Below are 17,295 nucleotides of genomic sequence, written 5' to 3'. Positions count from 1 at the left end.
CATCCGTGAGAGAAAGAGCCATCTTGATTAGAAAAAGTGATAGAAGGAGACGAATGTACATACCAGCAACCTTCTGAAAAAGACAAAGCCAAGATCACCCAGAAAGAACTGTCAATATACGACTTTAAGGCAAGGTGGAAAGGTCCAAATACCTTACGCTGAGTATTGAAACACTAAGTTCAAAAAGGAGGAGAGAAATAATAACAGCTAGTTACTGAACTGTAGGAAGGGGGCTTTGCACACGTTACTCTATCTCACCTTTACAGAAACCCTGTCAGCTAAGACGTGCCGGCCAAGGTTGAGTCCCGATCTCCCCCAGGGTACATGCGCTTTTCACCACTTTTTCCCACCTCTTACTATATCCTTCCATCATTCTGGATCTGATCTTCCCCCTCTCATCCTCCCACCCCCACTGAAATAAAATAAAACATGATCTTTGATGTATTCGGATATTTCCAAACCCTTAAGACGAGAGAAACATTATGACACAAGTAGTAAGCTAGAGTGGCTTCCGCATTAAGTAACTAACAAAACAAGCATAAAAAAATTACTGATTATCTTTCTCACATCAAAACATAAGCCCCCAGATAGGTGAGTAGGTCAAATGTTTTCTTGCCTTCTGTTGACAAGTTTCCCGTTTTACTTTGAATTGCTCTGTCTTCTTCCAGAAGGAAAATAAAAACTTAACACTCTGTTGGGAGTATTCTCACTACTTCTACAAACATGAAACAGTATTGTCTATTTTGCTTTTGTTTTGTTCCAAGAAGTATTGTTTTTCAATTTTTAGACAAACACTGCATGAATTATGTTGTGATGAATGTGTTCTATTCACCAGTGGAAATGGCAACAACAGAAAGCCTTGGTACCAAGGATTTTATAACATAATTAATTTTGATAATTTAGATTCCAACTCCTGAAATATTCTGCAGATGATCTGAAAATTTCTCTTACCTGTGGAACAGAAAATGCAATCATCAGTACATTGTGAATAGGGTTCCTTCAGATTCTTATATTCAGTTACTTAACTGTTGGTAAAGCCCACAGGAGATGCCCCAAGGGGAATATGCCCCAATTATCTTCTGGTTCCAAACAGCAATATGATGATTTACTCAATAATAAAAAAAAGTAAATGGCTCTAAAATAATGTACTACATGTCAATATGCATAAAATGAATAACGTTTTCAATGTCTCGTTTAAAATGATGACTTCAAAAACCATATACATGTTCTAACCCTATATAGGAAATCTTAAGATGTGAGACATATTCTTATACCATAGCCCTGACACTGGGTTAGCACTAATTTCTCTGAGTACCAATGCTTTCATCCTGGCAATATAAGCCATTTTACATTGCAACAAGTAAGTAAATATGGTAAACTATAGTAATGTAAAACCACAATATATCTTTTGCAGAATCTAGCAGATGGATTTATAGTCAATAAAATTCATTACACATTTACTCTCTTCAAATTACAAAGTGCTTGGTTAGAAAGATTAAAGTATACATTTTGAGCTTATTGTAAGTTTATTATTCAAGGTAATAAGAAAAGTAAAAAAAAAAAAAAAATGCCATGGAAATGTGGAGGAGACCTCAGAAGTTTAAAGCTCTGTAGGATTTTGTAAGCCACATAATTTGTGAATCTTAAATATTAATCTATAGGGAAGCTATTGCATAGATTATCTATAGATTACTCAGATTAAATAAATCTATGCAGAATAAATTTTAAAATATCTAATATACACACATACAATAAAACACACACAGACATACATACCCACACAAGCATGCAACTAGGACCAAAATAGAGAAAATTAACGTTGGTTAACAAGGGAGATCCAGTAGAACTTATATTTTTCTTCAGTTTGCCACATGCTCTCAACCATTCATAGTCACAAAGGGACTGTGAGAGACTGATACAGTTATTATTGTATTATTTAATTATATTTTTGGCAGTAGTGGGGAGATAATTAGATTTATTTATTTTTAGAGGAGATACTGGGGATAGAACCCAGGATCTCATGCATGCTAGGCATGTGCTCCACCACTTGAGCTATACCCTCCCTGTGTTCCTGTTCATTGCTGAATAGTATTCCACTGTAAAGCTATACCATGGTTCACTTATCCATTCAATAGTTGATGGGCATTTGGGTTATTTCAAGGTTTAGAATATAGTGAATAGGGATGCTAGAAATATTGGCATACAGGTCTTGGTGTAGACATGTTTTCTTTTATCCTGGGTAAATCAGACTTAGTGAGATTGCTGGGTGAGCTGCACCATTTTGCTTTCCTCCCAGCAGTGGATGGATGAAAGCTCTGGTTGCTCTCCATCACTGTGAGTACTTTGTATTCTTATCTACTATTACGCTTTAAAAATTCTAGTCATTCTGATAGATATTATGGGATCACATTGTGGTTTTAAAATTGTATTTCTCTAATCACAAATGTTGTTGAACATTACTTTTTATAGGCTTAGTTGCTACCAGTGTACCTTCTCTAGTGAAGTGTCTATTCAAATGTATGCCCATATTTTAATTGTTTATCTTTCCTTTTATTTTCATATTGTTGAGTTTTTAAAGTACTCTGTATATTCTGTACAATAAATTCATATTCTTAGTCAATATTCATATTCTTTATTGAATAGCTATTCAGTCTGTGGTTTGTTAATTTTCTCAACAGGGTCTTTCACAAAACAAACTTTAAATGTGACAAAGTAGAATTTATCATTCTTCTCCTAGGGTTCATGAATTTTGTGTTTTATACAAAATTTTGTGACTAACCCACAATCACAAAAATGTTGTCCTAATTTTTTTCTCTAAAAATGATATTGTATTAGGGTTTTACATTAATGCCTAAGATTTATTTTAAGACAACTTTTATATATGATTCAAAGAATGAGTCATGTCTGTTTTTTTGTGACATGAGGCTATTCTATAAATTCAATGTCGTTAGAAAATGCTATTCTTCTTCTGTAGATTTTCCTTAGCAATTTTGTCAAGAATCAATTGACTGCACTGTGTGAATCTATTGCTGAAGATTATTCCACCGACCTCCATGTCTATCTTTTCACCAGTGCCATACTCCCTTGATGTATTAGTTTTGTGGCAAATCTTGAAATTATTGAAATCTTGAAAGGTTATGTAAATCTTACTTTATTCTTCTTTTTAAAAATTGCTCTGACTACTTTTCTTTCTTTGCTTTTTTAAATAAATTGTAGATTTACCTTGTCAATTTGTTTTAAAAAATAGCTTGTTTAATTTTAATTAGAGTCACATTGAATATATGGATCATTTGGGAATGCATCTAATAAATAGATCTTTTTTTGATAATTGTATGTATATCAGTACCATCTTTCATTTTTCCTTTACTTCCGTCATCTCTTCTTTCCTTCTTCCTTTCTTTTAAAAATCAGATTCCATTTCCTATCTATTAATTTAGTATCTCTGAGTGTAAAGCTTAAACCTCTATGTATTTTTCACAATTTTTTGAAGAATTTCTTTAAGTACATAGCCTAGCACTAGTCTATACATTAGTATAAGGGGTTCCCAAGATGGCACAAGATGCTACACAACTCAAATTTTGACCTTCATCTTTATTAGATCTCTAAGATTCTAATGTTCTATTACATAGAATTTTACAGTTATTCACATACTGTCCTATATTTGTTGTCAATATTTCCTATCCCTTTATTTATAACTTATCCTCTCTGTAAACTACCCAATGAGTTTTAGAATATCTTTCATACTATTTACAAGTGTACCTTTCTCCTGTTTACCATGTGAAAAACCAAAATCCTCCTGCTCCTTTTTGGTCCCAGAAGGGAATTAGTGTGTTTTCTACTTGGGGCATCCCTGTAGACTTCAAGAAGAGCTTGAGAACCTGATATAAGAGTTCAGATGTTCAGAATGCATAGTGTGGCTTAATGAAATGAGTAGCTTCATTTCTACAGGTAAGAAGAAAGCTTTTCCATCATTTACAAAATACACCAGAAATTATAATCTTGAATCTCAAACTACATGATATGCTTTCGTATTTAAATCTGAGATAGAAATTTTTAGTTAACTCAGAGTGGAATAAAAATTGAGTGAAAGAATGCCAGGGAACATAAATAGGAAAGACTCTTTACATATTTAGGTCAATAGATTTGTAAGTTAGATATTTTATGTAATTTCTTTGTCGGAAAGTAACTTAAGGCGAATAAAGGGAGTGGGAATAAGAGGCTTTATTTTAAAAGTAGGAACATTAGTGAATGGAGAGAAAATTTTCTGTCAGTCAGCCATTGGGTATATGACATTTGGGGATCATTATTGTCTCTCATGGAAGGATATACAAATTTTAAATTTATCTTATTTATTTCACTGAGAGTAGCAAGAAGGAAGTCATTTACAGAGAGAAACCATGGTATCACAGGAGGCAGGGCAAGATGGTGAAAAGTACATGCATCATGAGGAAGACCTTGGACTGAAACTTGACTCTGGGATGTTTTGCTATAAAAGGGAAATGAAGGAATGTATGCAGAAGTCCGTTCCTGTGGCCTGTGCTCAGCACTTGGCTGTTACTAATTTTCCTCTTTTGCAAACTTAGTGTTTCAGTGTTGATTCTGAGATATTTGGGCTTTTCTGTCTTCCATTAAACTATATTTTTGAAGAAGCCTTATATTAATTTTAAAAGTTGATTGTAGATTATTGAATTCTTCAAGAGTTATAGTCAGTTTCTTTTCATAATTCTAACTCCTTTCAATATATTCTAATATTGACTTAGTTGTACCCAGTATAACTTTCATTTTTGCCTCTAGCAGAAATGCCTGTTTAAAGAGGGATTTAGCTGAAGTATTTAACTTTGTAGTCTTTCACTCTCTTTTTGACCCAAGTCAATTTAAGCTCACTGTAATGTAGAAAATAGAATTGTGGTGAGCTGTATTTGTATTTTTTGGTATCAACAGAATACACAATTCATAACACTTCTTTATTCTCTAAGGAATAATCCAGAGACATAAAGAGTGAACAGAGTAAAAAAATATGATCAAAATGTGATTCATTGGATTTATCCTGAGAGAATAATGTTTTGGTGTGTATTAATAATCACAAATCATATATGTTACATGATGGTAAAGAATGAAATATCTGGTTTGAAAATGAATATATGTATATTCCTATATGACTGAAGTATTATGCTGTACACCAGAAACTGACACTACATTGTAAACTGACTATACTTCAATAAAAATATATTTTAAAAAAGAATGAAATAGCTGGATTAAGGTTCTTGCCACTTCTATTCAATGATTAGTTATAATACTAATTTTGTGATCCAATATTTTCTAATGCTTCAAAAATGCATGCATTTAATGACAAAGTTCAATTATAGGGTAGTCTTAAATTTATAACCCAAAACTGACATATTTTAAGGAAATTGCTTCATATCTTTATTGCTTTACACATTTAATTAGTCTGCCTGGATGCATATGGTTTTCTCCCCTTGGTCATTTAAATATATTGGTACTTTAAAGTGGGTAAACTTTGGAGAGCAAATCTAAAGTCAAACGTGGCTTTTAATCATGAATCTGGCCTATGAACACGTCCTTTCAGATTCTAAATTCTGTTATTTGTCCTGAACAAGGAATATCATTGAACTAATGTCAAGAATTGTATCAGGGCTAGCCTTCTTATGATTCCTCCTCACATTTAAAAAAGTAGTTATTTCAATATTGTGGCATAAATATTAATGTTCTCATTCTATAGGTGACCAAATTATAGCAAATCATTTTTTACAATTACTGAAAGGTCTGTAATGCTGATATTCTGTTCTAATGATCTATACACTGATATACTATCTCATGAGTTTCAGTGTCAGAAGGAAATTATTTTTTAGCAAATCACTTGGTGTTTTAACGGGCTTTAATATGAAGACAGCTAACAGAATGCAGTGGTCAATTAACCAGCAGACATGATGGCTTAGAAATGGCATGAATTCAATCAGCAAGTGAACACCCATGTATTTTCATTTGATTCTGCAGTGAGGGGCATGAACACTTGACCCACCGCCTTGTCACTCTCTCCTGATTTGCACCTGGGAAATTATACATCCCCCGAAATTAATATGAGGACATATCTCATATTCCCTTGAGTCACTACACTGAGTCACAATGTTCTTTATTCTTTTGTAGCAAATGAATTGTAATGTTTGGTTAACTTTGTTCCATGAGGTGTCAACATGCAGAATGTCACTGAAGTCACTACATTTGTACTGAAGGGCTTCACGGATGATCCTGAACTGCAGAGCATCTTATTCTTCCTGTTTGTAGCAATTTACCTTTTTACTCTGATGGGCAATTTAGGACTGGTTGTATTGGTCATGGGGGATTCCCGGATCCACAACCCTATGTACTATTTTCTGAGTGTGTTATCATCTGTGGATGCCTGCTATTCTTCAGTCATTACCCCAAAAATGTTAGCAGATTTTATGTCAAAAAACAAAGTCATTTCATTCCTTGGATGCGCAGCACAGATGTTTCTCGCTGTTACTTTTGGGACCACAGAATGCTTCCTCTTGGCTGCAATGGCATATGATCGCTACGTAGCAATCTACAACCCCCTCCTGTATTCAGTGAGCATGGTGCCCAGAGTCTATGTGCCACTCATCGTTGCTTCCTATGTTGGTGGCATTGTGAATGCTTCTGTGCACACAGCGGCCACATTTAGCCTGTCCTTCTGTGCGTCCAATGAAATTAAACACGTCTTTTGTGACATCCCTCCTCTCCTCGCTCTTTCTTGCTCTGACACTCACACAAACCAGCTTCTACTCTTCTGCTTCGTGGGCTCTATTGAGGTAGTCACTATCCTGATTGTCCTGATCTCCTATGGCTTCATTCTGCTGGCCATCCTGAGGATGCATTCTGCCGAAGGGAGAAGGAAGGCCTTCTCTACATGCGGCTCTCACCTAACTGCTGTGTCCATTTTTCACGGTACAGTTCTCTTCATGTACGTGAGACCAAGTTCCAGCTACGCCTTGGACCATGACATGATAGTTTCTGTATTTTACAGCATCATGATTCCCATGCTGAATCCAATCATTTATAGTTTGAGGAACAAAGATATCAAAGAGTCAATGCAGAAAGTGTTTGGGAAAAATTGGTTTATCAATAAAGTGTATTTTCACAGTAAAAATTAAATTAAAAAATTGAGAATGATGTTCTGTGTCTCAACATCAAGAAGACATGATGAAAATGCTTTCAGTTTATTAATGTATTTCTGTTTTCCCTGGATATTATAATATAAAGATCATAGTCAACCTTCTACTTATGCTCTTCTTATATGCAGAAAAAAATTGTATCATCCATTTGCTTATTAACATGTTTCTACTGATACATGTATACATACATATACATATTTATACATGCATATGTTTATGCATGTACGTATGCAAAAGCCGTACTATTGATGTAACACACACACATACAGGCATGCGTGTACATAAATCTTACTTTAGAATGTTATGTACTGTTTTCTTCCATCTGCATATAACTCAAATGTATGGGCTCCAGCATTTGTAATTATAAATAACATTATAATTATATCTGATTAGTTTGATCAAATACCAACTAACCAATAGCAAAACCAAGTTCACATGATCTCATACCACTTTGCATGAAGTCATTGGTTTCTGACTCCATTTCATAGAACTCTGCCTCCATCTTTAGATTTATAAACTATGTATCTAATCCCAGCCTGTGTTTTGGGGACCATAGATAATGTGTTCAAGTTCCTGAGCTCACTACCATTCTGACTGGTGAAAAGGCATTTCTCCCCTTTTTCTTACTTCATTCAGAGCAGGAACATTAAATGCATCTTTAGTTTCTCATAGAAAACAAAGTCATTAAAAACATTAGCAATTATCAAGATCCTATTTACATTCAAAATGACAGACAAGCACATCAGAGAGTCAAGCACAGCTGGCCTGTGTGTTTGGCTCTCTGCACCACTAAGCCCCAACCCATCTTTATGGGTTTCTTTACAGACCTGGTCCTGACTCAGGTTTCAGCTCCCTTTGCCTTGGGGGTCCTACAACACTCTGATGTCCTGGTGGTCGCCACCTCTCCTCACTCTCAGTTCCAAAACCATGGTGCACAAGAGTCTCTCCTAATGTGCATGTTTAAGCCCTGCTTCCAACAGACCATGTTTTCATTGCAAGGATGTGTCCTTCAGAGGTAATTTTAAGTTTTGTGTTTGCCTTTCCCTCCTTCATTTCTATTTATTAATTTTTAATTATAATTTTGTGAAAACTCATTCTCTTCTTAAAGGAGTATCTTTATTCTTTAATTCCAACAAGATGATCTTCTCAGAATTAGAGTCCAAACTAAGGCTATTTCCCTAAGTTTGGAATAAGTTTACATACCAACCAAACTGTTCTTATGAAGAACATCTCTTACCAGCATTTATTCCTACACAATATCTCTGCATTTATTCTCTCCTGTCTGAAAGCCTCTCCCCACTGCGATTCACATGGTTCCCTCTCCTTCAAATGTCAAAACTAAACCATGGTCACTGATATTCATTATCCTCGCATATCCAACCAAGCAAATGTGCTTTTGCACTGTGTGTGTTTGTGTGTGTGTGTGTGTGTGTGTGTGTGTGTGTGTATGTGATTCAGCATTGAAGAGATCTTTAAACACAATTCAATATCACAAAAATAAATTTTACACTTTACATTTTAAAGGTCTAAATAAAAAACAATAACAGATATAGTAAAAGAACTAGCCATAGACAAGAGGAAATAAAGTTATGCATCAGTTAAATCAGTAAGTAATAGGCTGAAAGTCCATAGAACTATGGACAAAGAATACACATGGAAAATTTACAAAAGAAGAAACATCTTTAGACCAATGCATACACTTTACTTTAATAATGATCTAGAAAATGTAAGTGTAAAATAATATAAAACACTCTTCCACACTCATAACATTGGCAACAATGGAAAAGTCTGGGACTACCAAGTGCTAGTGAGGAGATGGAGTAAAGGAAACATGCAGACCCTGCTGGTAGGAGTATAAAAGTTACAGCCACTTTGGAAGCAATTTTTGAATGTCTAATAAGTTCATAGAGCCAGAAAATTCAGGACACAATGCATAGCTAAATGAATTAACCAAGAAAGGTGCCAAAATCATACATGTGAGTGAAAGAAAAATTTTCCTGAATAAGACATTCAGTAGATAACATAAATTAATTAAACTATCTGCAAAATTATAGTGTTTTGTCATTGGATGCATAAATATGCAGTTAACCAGTTACAACTTACTTATGAATGACAAATTGTACGTAGGGTTTACTTCCGGTTAAAATGATCACTTGATAGGATCGGAGCCAAGTAAAAGGAAGAGAAATGGATGTACAAACTGTTTTCATTTTACAAGAAAAGGACTTTTTACGGTAAAAATAGGTCAAAGATGACTACTGTGACTATGGAAAATCAATTTTATTACTATGTTATATTCATTATAAAAAACAAGTTTTCATTATGAAATACAGTGAAATTGTTAATAATTTTCAGAGTATTTAAAGTAAGCAGAATACCCTTAATTCCTTTTTAAGTGGGGTAATTTGCAAATACCAACTAATGACTTCATCAAATTTAAAATTTCTATTAAACAAAAGATATCACAAACAAATTTAACAGAGGACTATTTTATTCATATGATAGACAAATTTTATTATCGAGAATACACACAAATTATATAGGCAAAACATGAAATCAGAAACTTCACTAAAAAGACACACAGATAACAATGGAACATGCAAAATTATATCCAAATTCATTTTTTTAAATAACTTATGGGCATAAAATTCACATACTGTGATATTGATCATTTTAAAGGGTATTACTCCATAGCAATGATTACACTCACAATGCTGTGCAACCACACCTCAACCTAGTTCCATTTCAATAGCTCCTAAGTGTTCATCAGGCAATTTCTCAGCATTCGTCCCTCCCTTCCAGCCCCTGGCTACCATCAGCCTGCATTCAGTCCTGTGAATGCATCTCTCCTGGATATTTCACGTAAACCAAACGGTACTAAAGTTTGTGCCTGGCATCTTCCACTTAGCACATTTTCAAGATTCATACCTGTTGTCACATGTATCAGAACTTCATTGTTTCTTATTTTATTGTGGTAAGAACACTTAACATGAGATCTAACCTCTTAACATGCACTTAAGTATATGACACAGTATTGTTAATTGTGGGCACAATGAGGTACAGCATATCCCTCGGGCTCATTTATCTTGCATAATTGAGACTTAATGGATTAATAACATCCAATTGTATGCCTATAACAAAATGTGTTTACCCATGCATCTTTTGATGGACATTTGACATCATTCCATCTTTTGGTTAATGTGAATAGTGTACTTATCCTTGTTTGAAAACCTGCTTTCAATTCTTTTGAGTATACGTGTAGGGTGATTGCAGGATATTATGGTAATTTTATATTTAAATTTTAAGGAACCACCAAACTGTTTTCCATAGCATCTGAACTATTTTATGTTTAACATTCTCCCAATTAATGCACCAGGAAGTCATTTTTTATGGATACTCACCAACATTGGCTATTTTGTGGTTTGTTTTTTTTTAATCTAGTTGGTGTCAAGTTGTATTTCATTGCGTTTTTGGTACGCATTTCCCTAACGTCTGATGGTGTGGAGCATCTTTTCACCTCTTTTTGGCCACTTGTATCTCTCTTTGGAGAAATTTCTATTCAAGATTTTGGCCCATTTTTAATTGTTTTGTTGTTGTTGACTTTTGTTGTTAAATTTCAGGAGTATTTGATATAATTTAGATATTCAACCCTTATCAAGTACATAACTTACAAAGATTTTCTTTCATTCTGTAGGTTGCCTTTGTACTTTCTTGACAATGTCCTTTGATGGACAAAGGATTTAATCTTAATAAAGTCTAATTTATCTATTTTTTTCTTTTGTTGCTTGTGATTCTCGGGTCACAAATCCATTGTTGAATCCAGGTCATGAATATATACCCCTTTATTTTTTTCTAAAAGTTTCTTAGTTTTAGCCCTTATATTTAGGTTATTGATCCACTTTGAGTTAATTTTTATATATAGTGTGAGTTAGGAGTCTGACTTCATTTTTTGCATGTGGATATATAAATCATTTACTGTTATGTTCTTGGATACATAAACTATATATATGTATATGTATAACAGTAAATATTTTAATTTTAAAGAATATGGATGAAATGACAATATATTACTGAGGAGAATATGCTAGTCACAGAGGATAATTTATATGAGTCAAACATGTAGAAGCAAAGAGTAGAATGATGGTTGCCAGGGACAGAGAGAATGGGAGAATGGGGGTGGTCTCAGTTATGCATGATGATTAAATTCTGGTGATCTGTTATATAACATTGTATCTGTAACTAGCATAACTATATTATATACTTAAAAGTTTGTGAAGAAGGTAGATCTCATATTTAGTGTTCTTACCACAATAAAAATAAGTTAAAAGATCTGAGAAAATGGAAAAATGTTGTATTAGAGACATTTGGATCAGTAAAAATTAAGCTTACATGCAATTATGTGTTACTTGAAAATAATGATTCCTAAAGATAAAACTGTTGTTTAATGTCGGTGATGAAAATACAGTGTCTGTAACGTCATTTTTCTGCATATTCACATATGTGTGTGTGATTCTTACAAATATTTGAAAGGTGAAATTTTGTGACCAAATAATGGTACTTTCTTAGAGTTTTGACTGAGTGACCAAGGTGAGTTTATTAAATAGCATATTGAAGACTTACGAAGTGGAAAATACCTCCCATACAATAAAGAATAAGCTTCAAGTGAGAGATCGAGTTGTGAAATAAAGCATCAGTAGCAGAAATTGTAAAAGAAATCGTTTTTAAAAATCTCTAGGGGGGAGGATATAGTTCAAGTGGTAGAGCGCACGCTTAGCATGCACAGGGTCCTGGGTTCAATCCCCAGTGCCTCCTGTAAAAATAAATAAATAGACCCAGTCACCTTTCCCTCACCAAAAACAAAAAAAAAAAAACAAAAAAAACTCTACAATGTTATAGGAATGCTATAAATTCATGGGGAAGTTGGCAGTGCTGATGAGAGAATGAAATTATTGTCAACTGGTACAGACGGTGTCTTTGGTCGCATCAAAGACAGTATATAAAGAACATTACCGAGGAAGCAACAACAACCTTCATGCGTATGTTTGTGCTCTGGAAATAACCTCAGGGATGTCAATTCACTGTAATGAGTAACAAAGTTGGTAAAAATCTTTGTATTTTTCATTTTATTTTCCACAATGTGCCTGTTACTTCTTTTATTTTAGAGTTGAGAATGTACCATAATATTATTCAATATTAGGACTATCAAGATGAAGAAAAAACAGTTGCGTCCCTACCTTACAGAAATGAATATTCTGGAGAAAGATATGCAAGCTGTCACTGATTCTTCATCAAGGTTAAAATCATATTAAAGATAGACTACCACCCTGGGAACAAAAACCTCATACTTTATTTCAGAATTTTAGGATAGATATTGTATTCATTCATTCATCCATTTAGTCATAATTCATTCCACCAGTCAATCAACAAATAACTTTTGAACATCTGCTCTTTCCTGGGTATTGTTTTAGATGCTGTTAATACAAAGACAAACTATTTAGATAGACTCTTTCTCCTGTAATGCTTATCGACTAGAAAATTCCACACAAAAAGGAAAATTAAAGAGTGTTACCAGTATTTAATTGCAATATTTCCATATGCTGTATGGAAGACCATAGGATTATGTGAAAAAAATATATTTTCCATCCAAATAATTTTGATTAAAGACTAGAAATAGTGCCAGGTATATGATAAGTGCCAGCTGAGCCATACTCTGCAGGCTTGCAAGCCCTGTACTTGCAAGACCAAAAAAAAGAGCCTGGAGTTAGCAACAGAAACATCAATGGTTTGATGGTTTAATGGCTGAAATGTCTTGCAGCAAAGTCCTGGAGGGACATCCCACCGGGTGCTGTAGAACTCAGGCAGGATGTGGCCACTGGGGGTTGAGGGGCAAAGGGAGGTTACTAATTATAGAGGGCTTTGTTTCAGGTTGGCTCATCAATTACCAGGGAAACAAGCAGAGGGGCATGTCCCTTTGAGAAATTTTCCTTGCAGAGACAGCCCTGATCTAAAGATGAGAACAATCACTAGTTAGGGCCTGAGGACAAGTATGTCGGTGTTGACTGACTAGGCTCTAGGATTAAGAGGGAATGTCAGTCAGGTGAGTGGGTGCAGGTGAAGCAGGGGCTGGTCGAGCAGGGGATGTACAGAGAGAAAAACAGCAGCGTGGCCTGATCATACAGTGCCCTAAAAATTCATTTTAAAAATGGATATTCAGTGTCTTTATAACCATTGCCATTCTGATTTTGTGTTGTACATCACCTGATTTTTTTTTTTTGGCAAACAACAGAGGTCGTTCTTTGTGGGAGCCCATGATTAGGTTAACAACTTGTAACAGACCCCAGCCGCTTGTCTCCTTAAAGAAGAACAAATGTGCTTAGTAACTGCCTTGCAAGCAGGCGCCTGTGCATCCACACTCCAGTCTCCTTGCCATAAAAAGCAGAGACAATGCCTTGCTTGCATAGTTGAGGTTTTAGATAGCACTCTGCTCCTTGCAAAGCAACAACCCAGGCCCTCAGTGTGAACGCTGGGCGTGCCTGCTGTTAGATATTCTTCTATCCCCAAAGCAAGGACCTGGCTGGGCTGGTGGTCTGATTTAACACAACTGTAAGAATGTATTTTGTTCCCCTCTCCCCATGACTTCCCTAAAGATAAACAAAGCCATTGTATTCATTGTGATTTCTACAATCTTGATCCCACCCTGTCTTTCCCTAAATTCCTGCATTCCAACACACAACTGTCAGTGATTCCTCCTTTGACTGTACTCAATAAATATGGGAGCATTTGAGAGGCTCATGGAGTTGGCTTCTGGCTCCCTCTGGCTCTCTTGACTTTTCCACAGAGTCTCGAGTAATTCATTCCGTCTCAGTGGGACTTCTGCTGGCCAGAACCCACAGTTCTTGACACAAGAGTGGAAGTTTCACATTCGATTCTATTCCCTTTGATCACCTTAAAATTGAACATCATGGCCAGAATCTTGTGCTTTTTAACTGTTAGATTTTTGTCCACCTCAGGGCCAGAAGCCTCACTCCCCAGAAAATATAGGGGTACAATTTAAAACAATCAAAGTGTGCAAACATTGAATGAGATAGTTATTCATATGAGTAGGTAAGCATGTCCCTAAACTACCTCCACATTTTCCCTATTCGGGTGAAATTTTTGCATGGCGACTTGACTAATGAGCATCCAGTTTGTCTTTCTTTCCCTGGGGAATCAGACCTGTACCTGGGAATTCTGGTTCTCATGTTCAGGGACTGGAGCCATGAATAAAGAATTCAGCATAAAGGTCTTCAGGGACTTGAGACACTTGTAAAAACCAGTCAGCACACTTCATGCAAAGGCATTAAGAGTGGGTCTCAGCAGATCTCTGTGTGCAGGTAAGCAAAAGCAAATACCTTATTTATTACTAATTCCGGATGGGAATTAGTAAGCAAGCATCTTGCAAGCTTTATCAATTCAAATCAGGCGCAGAACTGAAATGCTGTCTACTCCGTTCTCTTTTCCAAGTGACTCAGGGCTCTGCCCACTGCTTGCTGAGTGGAAGTGATGCTGATACAGTTTAAACAATAGTTTCCAGCATCTGCCCTGATCAATTAGACTGTTTGAGCATTTGTACAGAATAGCAAAGAGTCTATTACAGGGAGTGTGCTTTTTACCTTAACCTAAAAAAGAATGTTTGCCCTAGAACTGGTGGAACTGGGGATGTTTTGAGGGCAGTCTACACAGATTCAGGAAAAATGGATGTGGGGCATGAGGAGGGCCATGTCCCAGGCGTCACTGAGCCCCTGGGATGTGGCCGCCAAGTGTGGGTCCTTGGCTTCGCACAGGAAAGAATTCAAGACCGAGCCACAGTTGAGTAAAGGTAGATTTATTCAGAGAGATACATTGAAAGGCAAGAGAAAGGCCCTGAGGTGTGGGGATTGGGTGCTCAGATTAGAGTAAAAGTAGGTACACACTCCATAGGCAGGGTGTGGGCCCTCTCCAAAGGGAGAGAGAGGGGGCAATGGCCGTGAGGCATCGTGTTGCCAGTTTTTATGGGCTCATTGACTTCATATGCTAATAAGTGGAAAGACCAGTCTAACTAGCCTGGGGAAGGGGCTGGGATTCCCAGAAAGTTGGCCATTTCCCACTCTTTGACCTTTTGTGGCTAGCCTTGGGACTGCCATGGCACCTGTGGGCATGTTATTCACCATGTTAATATGTTACAATGAGCGTATAATGAAGCTCAAGGTCTACTAGAAGCCAAATCTCCCATCTTGAGCCTCAAGGCCTGCTGGGGATTGAATCTTTCACCATTTTGATGTTAATTGCTGTAGCAATCGTTCAGTGGCTGTGCCCTGCCCCCTTCCTGTCTCAACACCATATAGGAAACTTCTTAAGTGTCTTTGAAATATGAGTCTACGTCTCCAAGAAAGATCTATTAAGTGACTGAATGTCAATAAAAACAAGTTTTCTCCCCTTTCTGCTTTCTGCATTGCTCAGGGTGATAAACCCTAAGATGGAAGGAGTCCTTGCTGTCAGCAGTCAGACTCTGTGTTGCTGGTGGACACGGAGAGCATGTATTGAGATGCAGTGTTTGTCCCTTACACAGTCCACATCTAAATAACTTAGGACAAATTCTACAGTTAGAGACGAATGGAACAGACCCTTGAAATCACCTCAGAAGCTATTTAAAAACTAATTTGCAATATTATTTTTCATCCAAGTTGTAAGATAAATGATTTACATCAGGTATATTTTAAAATTGTATTTACTGGTAATTTATTATTTTAGTAAACCTGTTAAGTATTTTTTTTTTCAAAAGACAAATTTGAGGGAAAAAAAACTATTTGTAAAAAATTAAAATAGCTCTTAGGAATAAATGTTAACTCAAACAAGATTCTGAAGAAATAGGAGAAAACTGAGGCTGTTCTACTGAAACTGGATTTCAGTGGCATGTGCTTACCAAATTAAAACAAACAAACAAACAAACAAAACCCTAGCTTTGCCACCAGTTACATTTCACTATAAGAGGTAATTAATAACAGCTAAGGATATATACAAATAATCTCCTTTCTATAGCTAATTGCACAAATTCAGAGCAGACAATAATTCCTATTGATGCTCCTTTTTGTTCTTATTAAATTAAGGATAAGTTTGTCAAATATATCATCTCAGAGTGAAACATGCATGAGTTGCCTTATGTGCAGCAAACCAACAGAAATATTTTGATTAAAGTGAATGTTGCCACTATGTTTTCTATCAAAAGCTTACCTATGCAATTTTTTTAGATGCAATAGTTTTGTTAGAGCAGGCAGACAGCTCGATATGAGCAGAGAAAGGGGTGCACAGGCCAAATGGGAGGAATTGGGCAGAAAAGAGGGGCACAGGCCAAACACAGGGAACCCTACACCATGTAAACAACAGGGGTCCCTGGGCAGAGAAAGAAAAGCAAGATCCTCTGGGCTGGTAAACTGTCACACCTTTTGGGGTGATGAGTGGCCTGGAGGCCAACAAAGAAAGGTGAGAAAAGGCAGGAATCTTCAGTGTCCAAATGTAACTTTTTGTTCATTATGCCCTCATTTCAATAAAATTAGCCTTGTAGATTAGAAGTACCCATCGTGCACCGACGCCATGACACTTCCAATCCAGACTAAATAATGAAAAAATCCCTCCTCCTTTTGGGAAGGTGGAGTTGGGATGAAAATTAGGGACTACGGCCCCAAACCCTTCCCTCTCCGATGAATATTCTGCCCATTCATATTTACACTCTGTGTCACCAACTTGCCAAAGAAACTCAGGCCAGCTGCTCACCTGAGCCTGCTCGCTATCCCCTTGAGAATGCACTCTTTATCCTTTAATAAATCCCCGCTTTATGCTCTTAACCTCCATGTCTTGCCTCTGAATTCCTTCTGGGACAGAACAAAAGCCTGGACACCACTACATCTACTGGCAACAGCAGGAGACAAGAGAGGAGATCGCTAGTGCAACCCCGGAGGACCAGCTCATCAAATGCATATTGATGTACGGAATAGGGGATCTTTAAGAGAAACAAACATCACCACAAATTTAAGAGAGAACCATGTTCTGAGAGACCACATCTGGAATTGTTTGTTAAATATACAGTTGG

General features: G+C 36.2%; 1 protein-coding gene across 1 annotated transcript; it reads left to right on the top strand.

Moving 5' to 3' along the window:
- Positions 1-6,212: 6,212 nt before the first annotated feature.
- LOC105090079 (olfactory receptor 5T2) lies at positions 6,213-7,169 on the top strand. The gene has a single exon (XM_010981268.3). It carries the CDS (start codon positions 6,213-6,215, stop codon positions 7,167-7,169), a length of 957 nt encoding a protein of 318 aa, XP_010979570.3.
- Positions 7,170-17,295: the final 10,126 nt, after the last annotated feature.

Source organism: Camelus dromedarius, chromosome 12 (assembly GCF_036321535.1).
Source record: "Camelus dromedarius isolate mCamDro1 chromosome 12, mCamDro1.pat, whole genome shotgun sequence".
Lineage (NCBI taxonomy): Eukaryota > Metazoa > Chordata > Mammalia > Artiodactyla > Camelidae > Camelus > Camelus dromedarius.
This window is presented reverse-complemented; position numbering and strand designations above follow the sequence as displayed.